This window comes from Olea europaea, chromosome 7 (assembly GCF_002742605.1).
Source record: "Olea europaea var. sylvestris chromosome 7, O_europaea_v1, whole genome shotgun sequence".
NCBI classification, from domain to species: Eukaryota; Viridiplantae; Streptophyta; class Magnoliopsida; order Lamiales; family Oleaceae; genus Olea; species Olea europaea.
The window spans coordinates 9,171,998-9,180,955 of NC_036243.1; the positions used below are offsets into that span (position 1 = coordinate 9,171,998).

Here is an 8,958-nt window from a genome sequence, read left to right on the forward strand (position 1 = left end):
ATTTTCTACACAAGGAAGAACAACAATTAAGGAAAAGAACATCCCATTTTGCAACATCATATTACTTCTCCGTGAAAATAGACTCGAAACTGAAAGAAAAAAAATTTCCTTCTTATTCGTTCGAAATTCTGGGCACTTCTATTGCTCATTGAAAGGGTATTCGATCTTGTATTAAATATTTTATTTTTAAATTTGTGTCTAATGATAGTTTGTCTCCATCTTTTGCTTTCTCTATTTCTCAATTTTCAATTGTAGAAGTTCCAAAAGTGTGCAAAAAGCTCTAAATGTTCCTGAGCGGAAGAAGCAGTACTTGAAGAGATGAATGCATTGGAAAAGAATAATACATAAGTGATGACCTTACCTAATGGGAAATCCACTGTTGGCTGTATTTGGGTCTTCACTATCAACTATAACTCCAATGGCTCATTGGAAAGGTGCAAAGCTACATTGGTCGCTAAAGGCTTTACCCAAACTTGTGGTATTAATTATTTAGACACTTGCACAAGTGGCAAGTTGAACACAATTAGGATTTTATTATGGCCCCGTTTGGTACTCATTTTTTTTCAAAATGCATTTTTCTCTCTTTTTTTCAATCACACATTCTTCATTAAAATAATATTACACGTAGATAAAAAAAATTTCCTTATTTTTCAACCACGCATTTCTCATCAATTTACTATTCTAAAATGCATTTTTACGTAAAAATGACTCTCAAACACCCTCTATATGTTGCTGTGATCCGGAGTGGTTCTTATAAAAGTTTGATGTAAAAAAATATATTCCTAAATGGTGATTTGAAAAAGAAAGTGTAAGGAATTTTAAATAATCATGTGGACTTATATGTGTGAATTATTGTGTATTAAATCAAAGGCTATCAGATTTAGTTAAGCCTAGTTAAAGTGATCTAATAAGCCTCCAGTATTTTGGATTTTAATGCATCCAATTAAAATGTGGGTCTTTTATGTATAGAGAATAGGCCTAGGTTCCTAATTCTACGATGGGCCAAATTAGATCAAAGGGCTACAATATATAAATACAGTTATAGTCTCCAAATCACACGATTTGCTCATTTTGTTGTGCCTCCCATCACCAGAGAGAATTAAGGTTTACGTGTTGATTTGAAGACAAAACTGTAAGATTCAACTGTTGCATTAACCATGTCTGATTGAGGTGCGCTTTCACTATCCTTTTTGAATTTCTTGATGATCCAACATAAAAGATCTGATGATTATGATTATAACAATTTCTCCTATAGAAAGGTACTTGGATTCTCTACTTGGCTTTGGAGAAAACATCGGTTCTAGAGCATGCAACGTGAAAAAAAATCCTTTTATGGTCACAAATAGTCTTCTTGAGCTTGATTCGATAAGTTTACTCAATCATTTAAAAGATAAGGCTATCATCAGGGACAAACAGGCCATACTATGTTCATAAAACGTTCAGTTCAATGTTAAGAGTATATGTTGATGATATGATCCTTACTCGAGATAACTTGGATGAAACTACTAGAATGAAGACGCACTTATCATTTGAGTTTGAGATAAAAGTTTTGAGAACTCTGAGTTAATTTCTTGGGATGAAAGTTTCTCCATTCAAGAAAGGAATAGTTGTATCCTAAAGAAAATATATGTTGACTTGAATGATGTGGGTGCATACCTTCATAGAATCCAATGGATCCTAATATAAACCTGGAGAAAGTAATTGATCCAGTAGATAATACAAGATATCGAAAATTGGTAGGAAAGTTAATTTACTTGTCTCATACTTGTCCAGATATCGCCTTCGCTATCAATATGGTTATTCGGTTTATGCATACTCTATATGAAGAATATCTTGATGTTATGTACAGAACTACTGGAAAAGGATTATTTTCTAAGAAGAATGAGCATCGAGGGATTGAAGTTTACATTGATGCAGATTGGGCAATATTTGTGATTGATAAAAGATATACATCATTATATTATACCTATGGATAGGGTAATCTAGTAACTTAGTGAAGTAAAAAACAAAATAATTTATCTAGAAGCAATGTAGAAGCTGAATTTTGAACAATTGCTCTTGGTGTTTATGAAATTCTATGGCTAAGTCTAGTTTTGGAAGAATTGAAGAAACCAACTGAGATTCCTTTGAAGCTTTTGATTAGCATTGCACAGAATCTAGTTCAACTTGATGAAACCAAATATGTGAAAGTTGATAGGCATTTTACTAAGGCAAAGATTGAATCTGGTGTTATTTGATTACTCCTATTTCAATCAATGGAATAAAACTTTGTTTTATTCTTAAAGAGCACAAATTTCATTTTCCTTTGACATGCCCCGCAAGATGGTGCTTCATTCTAAAATATTATCTTGAAATTCGAAAGTTCGCTTGAGATTTAGACGGATGATTGTTCATTTAAATTAATTCACTTTCATATGGTCAATCTTGTTAAGACTAACCAAATTATTTATGTATTTACTTATAATTTAGTTGATATGGGATTTGTTAAATAAAACACATAATACAAAAATATATTTAGTACTTAAAATAACAAATGCAAGGATAAAAATTCACAACTAAATGGGAAAACGGAATGACAAAACTGAAGCTTGTGTAAATATGACGTCCTTAAAACAGATTGACCTGTTTACCGTCAGTGATTGAGGTTTTGTGAATGTCTTTCTTTTATGATAGATTGGAGAGACAGTAGAAATAGAGCATTAAATTAGCTATTTTACTAATGGGTCAAATTTTGGTTCGACGTTCGTATAAGCGCGTGCGTATGAATTCAATAGCTCGAGGTGCTAATTTGATTTGTAGTTTGCACCTCATTGCACTAACTTAGAGAGCCTGTATGCTGCACATAATTGCATTTCATAAAATATTTCCATGTATAAATTAATCATCATCTTATTATGTTTCTTATATGGGACAAGATACAATTGTTTTCTTTCCAATACCTAAACCACTTCCAACAGGTAAACTTTGAAATTTAATTTCTCATTGACCCAAGCATCAATAATTAAGTAAATATATAAATTCGATATTTTCGTGAATGAGAGCATGCATCTATTTTGATTTTTCAAAAATGATGAAATGGTCCCACTCAAAATTATGCCAAAGTAACACTACTTGCCAACAGGATTTACAATTGACTGTAATGATCAATGAATTTATTCAGAGTTCGGTTGAAAATTTTTGGATAATTTTTACTAGATTAATAATTTGAAGCTTGAATTTAGATAAATAAAAGTACACTTCAAGAACAAACGCTATTTCGAAATCACATGCTTCCATACCTCTCATTGTATATGAAAGACACCCTCAGTCCTTTCACTACTGTATGTACATAGAAATCAAAATATTCAAAATGTTTTTGTATGGCATTCGAGGTCAGAGACATTTTTTTTTGCAATTTAATTTGAATATCATGTTAAAACAATAAGTATTATAATAGAATGCAGCTTTAAAAATGGCATTACCATTTAAATCACGCTGAGTCTTGTTTCTTTTTTCTGTAATAGATTGTCGAATTCTGTCACGTTTTTTGTTCGAGAACCCTTCAATGCTAGGCCACAATGCTTAGCTTTTGTATCATCTTACGTTACACCTGTTGATTTCTTCTACAAGAGGAACCACGTACCAATTTAAGTAGTCAATGACACTGAGAGGTCTGATGCCTCTCCCTTTCTACAATCTGCATGATGTCTGCGTAGGAATAAAATTAGTTGTAGATACATTTTTGAAACAATAAATTGCAAAAAGTAAGAAAACTCATCAGTTGAGATTCGTGACAGCACAATGTCCTAAAGTGAAATTGCATGTTAACAGCTATGATCGTTTTGAATAATCGTGAGCATAAAATGATCAAATCACTTGTGCAGCAATCACAAGCAGTTTCTAAAACTCTCAAATTTCACTTCATAACAGTATTTGAGCAAAATAAATTTTAGAATCAATTTTTCTTATGTGTAGAAGATGAAAGAATTATGTATCCTTTTCCAGAAAAAAGATGTATATATAGCTCAAAAAATAACTTCCAATATTAATTCTAAATTGATTAAATAAAAAATTGGTTTTATTATTCCATTAATAAGTTAGAATTTAGTTAAAAAATAATGGTTTTTATGTTTAAAAAATCATCCAATAAATGTTTCAACTACTTTATATTATTGTTTAGTTTGACCAAAAAATAAAATCGAAACTGATTAAAACATTGTAATACAAGTTTATTTTAATCAAAGAAGCCCCAGGCCCAATCATATAATTTTATATATTTAGGTTGAGTGTGATTCGAACAATTGATCTCCCACATAATTTTTTTTTTTCACTCAATCAACTATTCTAATTCTATTATTTCTTTCAAATATTATATGTGATATATCGTAAAATCCTCCACATTAAAAAAATAAATATAAATATTATTTTGACGTACAGAAAAAATCATGTAGGCTTTGTTGTCTTTTGATTGAACCTTGGTATTGTATATTCTATCAAATTTGTCAACTGTAGAGTGCACTATGTATTGAACTTTATAACTATTGTTTCAAACTTAGACAATAGAACAAACACATGACTTATAAGATAATCATCTAAGTTCTTATGGTCATTTTCATTTCATCCATGAACTTTCTTAGTTTCTTTGAGTGATCTAGAGAATTAGCGTCAATACTCGTAGGAAGCAACACAACTTCTACACTCAAATAGGCGCTTCTATTAAAAGTGCATTGTATCTAATCACTCCACTGAAAAATAGCTATAGAAAGAATTGAATACATTAGCTCATCCTCGAATCAATGCAATTGGTAATACTACTATCACAAGAAGGGGTTTGGAATAAATCTAATGAGTACCCCCACGGACAACTCTAATAACTTTGTTGTCCCATTGAACTTTATATTTGGGATCTCTAGTCGTGAGGTTGGGTTTCAGTTATAAGTGATCTAATTTCTAATAGGCTTTACCATGTTCCCTTCATTTTTTTGAACTAGCCCTCTAGCTAATCTTTTGATTAATAAGTGAGCAATATTCTCACTTGACTTCATATAGTCAATAGCTATGAAGTAGATGCTTTATTACTAATTTCAGAAACATTAAGTTTAAACACACTCTCATCTGTATATAATTTCCCAAAAAAAAATAACCTTTTGACTAATATATAACTAGAGACTATATTTTCTTAGTATCATGTACATCGAGAACGTCTTTCAAACTAAGGACATTTTTAGAAGTAACCCTTGTCACAGTTCTTTTTCTTTTAAACTTCTAGAAAAAAGTTTTCACGTGAAAAGATATTCTCCATCACTAACAAGAGTGAATGAAGAAAATGTACCTATCAAGCAACAAATATGCTTGATAGCTCCAGATTCTATCCACTTGTCTGTCAATTTGTTTATTAGACTTACTCATGTCACCATTGTAGAGAAGTTTTCATCCTCTACTATATGCGTCCAATTCTTCATAGCGTTTCCTTTTCTATGTTTGTAATCCTTTATAATGTAACTTGGTTTACCATAAATAGAACAATCAACAGTAGTTTTATTCGTAAAATGGGGTTTATACTGTGTGTTCTTTCCTACAATTTTCTTTCCATTATTTATGTACTTAAACTTTTGGCCCTTGTTAAAATTCCTAAAAGAATCCTTACCAATAGATTTTTCCTCAATAAGATTAACATTGGCACCCAAAATCTCTCTCTCTCTCTCTTCTATGATCAGACCTCAGAAAGACATTTCTTTTCTCTTGTGTTTCAAATTATTTTTATACACTCTTCAAGCAGGGAACAATTTTTCAAAAATAGAAGATAATTGAAAACCCTCACTGATTTTACTCCTCAACAATAATTTTAGGAATAATAATTTTTATTTCCTCAACTTGGCTAACTATAGTTCTAATATCATCAATTTCAAAAATAAAAAAATTTTCTCTACATTTTTTAGTTCCAGCATCTTCAGTTGTGTCTTTTTTCTTATGAATTCCATATTTTTTAGCAAATTTACAAGCTAGTAATTAAACATCATATAATTCTAAAGACAATCAATTCCTAATCTAATTTCCCGACCAACTAAGTCCTTTTTCCTCATCAGTAGGTTTGTTAGGACTAATAACAATAGATTTTTCAAATTCAATAACACCAACCTCTTTAAGAATTGTCAAGTAAAATCGAAAACCTCTTATAAATTTTTACTTTAGATAGTAGGACAAAAGTTAGTTGTAGATACATTTTCTAAAAATAAAATGTAGAAACTAAGAAGGCTTATCGATCGAAACTAATGATAACATGATGTCATGAAGTGAAATTATTGTCTTCATTTGCTGTGACATCTATGAAAAATTAATCATAGTATACAACAATGGAATAACTTGTACAGCAATTGAAGTACTTGTGTAGCAATCACAACCGATTTTCACAACCCTCATATTTACTCCAGAACAATAGTTGAGCAAAACAATTTTTTAGAATCAATTTTTCTAAAGTGCAAAATATGAAAAATTCTTTTAGCGTTTTCTAGAAATTATGTGTATTCATAGTCCACAAAATATCTTCAGTATTAATTTGGAGTTATTAAATAAAAAATCTTGGTTTTACTAATCCACTAATAAGTTAGAATTTAATTAAAAAACTGTAATTTTTATGATTTCAGTAAATCAAGCATAATTGTTTCAATGCTATATATTACTGGTTAGTTTTACCAAAAATAAACCCGAAGATGATGACGATAATAATAATAATAATTTTATTATAGGGAAAAATACATAACTTCCTAAATTTGAAGATACAATTTCAACTTTGACAAATTAGAGATTTTCTTTTTCAAAAATAAGTTAAAAATAGGTTGTTATTATTATATTGAAATTTTATGTAATATATCTATATTAGATAATGATAGACATTTAAAAAGATTCACCCTTAAAGCAAGGAATTCGTTACACTTTACTTCCAAAAATTTTGTGGTATTAATTAAATTAAAAATTAATATATTTTATTAATTAAATAGGTAATTAAATATATTAAGATCACAACATCATATAGGTTATGGTCATAGTTACATAACAATCATAGAATATTACAGCTACAAATCACAAATTTTATTGGTAACAACTTATTTATCGATCACAATTTATCAAATTAATTGATTATGATTGCTTTATTGATTACAAATCACAAATTTTAGTAAAAAATTATCAAATTAATCAGTTACAAGTTATTTCTCAATCATAATTTATAAAATTAATTTGTCACAACTTATTTCATAAACACAAATTATCAAATTAATTGATAACAAATTATTTATTGGTCAAAAGGACATAAATTGTAGGTCGCATTTACAAATTTAGCAAATCATACATTTTTATGTCACATATCATTTATTAATCACAATTTATTCATTTAATTGGTTACAATTATCCAAGAATTGGTCACAATTCTCCAAATTCATCCCACCTATTCCATCCCACCACCACGACATCAAACTAGGACCACCCAAACATTGCTACCGCCTCATCACCACCACGTAGATCTGTACATCCATTCTCAAAACAACAATTGCAACACCATTAGAATTGCCTGCTCTATACAACCACCATTTCGTGCACTGCACTACCACCTATATCCCACAAACGAGTTAAAATATTGATCCTTGCACCACCATTGCATAATTGTGCGGTAGTCATTGGTTTTCACAACATCCCTTCCCACCCACCAACTTTGACAACCATAGAGAGACAGAAAGACTATTATTATAGCCTTTACCTTCTTCAACAGCGCACCACACATCTGTCGCACCCCATCCCATCGCAGATTCTCACCACTACCACCATCCTATAGTTTACTATTGCATCACCACCTCTCGTAGATCTAACCACCTCACTACCACCGTGCAGATCTACAACACCATAAAGCCACCAGCACTAGAACTACCGCACAAACAAGATCAAATAGCTTCGACGAGGTTGACGAGGGAGAAGGAGAGGACGGATGTATATATGTATTAATTTGTTTGCTGTAGAAATAGAGAGTTTTGTAGATAGAGAATCAATTTCTTTTTCAAAATTTAGAGAAAGATAGATTGTATATAATTGTACATGTAGTAGAGAGAGAGAGAGAGAGAGAAATTTTTAAAATGTAGACAGGGAGACAGTAATTAGCCCCTTTTTGGGAGAATGTGTGGTTGTAAACGAAAGATGAATTCAAAACAGTGAAATTAGTCAAGTTTAAAAGGCCAAGATTGACTAGTCAAGAGGGGGTTGAATTGGTTTTTAAAACCTTTTCACAATTAATTTCAAGTTTTAAGGTTATTATGCAAGCGAATGTAATAGTTAGGTGAATATGCACAAAGGTGAAACTAAGTAGACGAATGCAAAGAACATAACAAAAATAACAAGTAAAAGAGATAGAGAAAACAAGGAGCACCGATCCTTTTATATTTATCTACGTCCCCCGCTACCAAGCTCTCTATCATGAGCAAGGCATTTTCCACTAAATATGATTGATTTATGATGCAATTTAATCCTTACAAAGCTTTCGGTGACTTACAAACAAGGAGCACCGATCCTTTTACAATGTTGAGCTTTACAGGACCTCAACACGACCCTCAAGTTTACAAATAAAGGATTTACAAATTGAAACTTCTCTTATAGGAGATGATGTATTCAAAGTTGAGTATGATAAGAGAAGTAGGCTAACTCTTAAAGAAATAGCAATAAATGAAGCTCAAGAGTTAGATGAGAAATACATTGATGAGTAAAATGATTTTTCAAAAGTTAAATCAATCAAAAGTTTTTCTAAAATGAATAGAATGATAGAGATAAACAAAGATTGAAAATTAAATAGATAAGATCAATGTTATCTTATGTTTTTGCTCTTAGAAGTTCTTACGTTGAATGCAGATTGATCGGGTATTTATAGTAGTAAAAACAATCAAATTTTTGTCCTACCGGACAACTACTACCAGACGTCCAGTATTTATTGAACGGTCA

The 8,958-nt window shown here is 30.6% G+C and overlaps 1 protein-coding gene across 1 annotated transcript; it reads left to right on the plus strand.

The window, feature by feature from the left end:
• The first annotated feature begins 704 nt into the window (after positions 1-704).
• On the plus strand, positions 705-1,976 carry LOC111397867. Its single transcript, XM_023024835.1, has 4 exons — positions 705-759; positions 1,256-1,314; positions 1,391-1,546; positions 1,665-1,976. The coding sequence occupies exons 1-4, from the start codon at positions 705-707 to the stop codon at positions 1,974-1,976; spliced, it is 582 nt and encodes a 193-aa protein (XP_022880603.1).
• The last annotated feature ends 6,982 nt before the right edge of the window (positions 1,977-8,958 follow it).

Excerpts from the sequence above, each read along its gene's own strand:
- LOC111397867 (XM_023024835.1), top strand. The coding sequence starts at position 705 with ATGACTCTCAAACACCCTCTATATGTTGCTGTGATCCGGAGTGGTTCT. Across the intron at positions 760-1,255 it reads CCGGAGTGGTTCTTATAAAA|AAAGGTACTTGGATTCTCTA; the intron begins GTTTGATGTAAA and ends TTTCTCCTATAG. Across the intron at positions 1,315-1,390 it reads TCGGTTCTAGAGCATGCAAC|ATAAGGCTATCATCAGGGAC; the intron begins GTGAAAAAAAAT and ends ATCATTTAAAAG.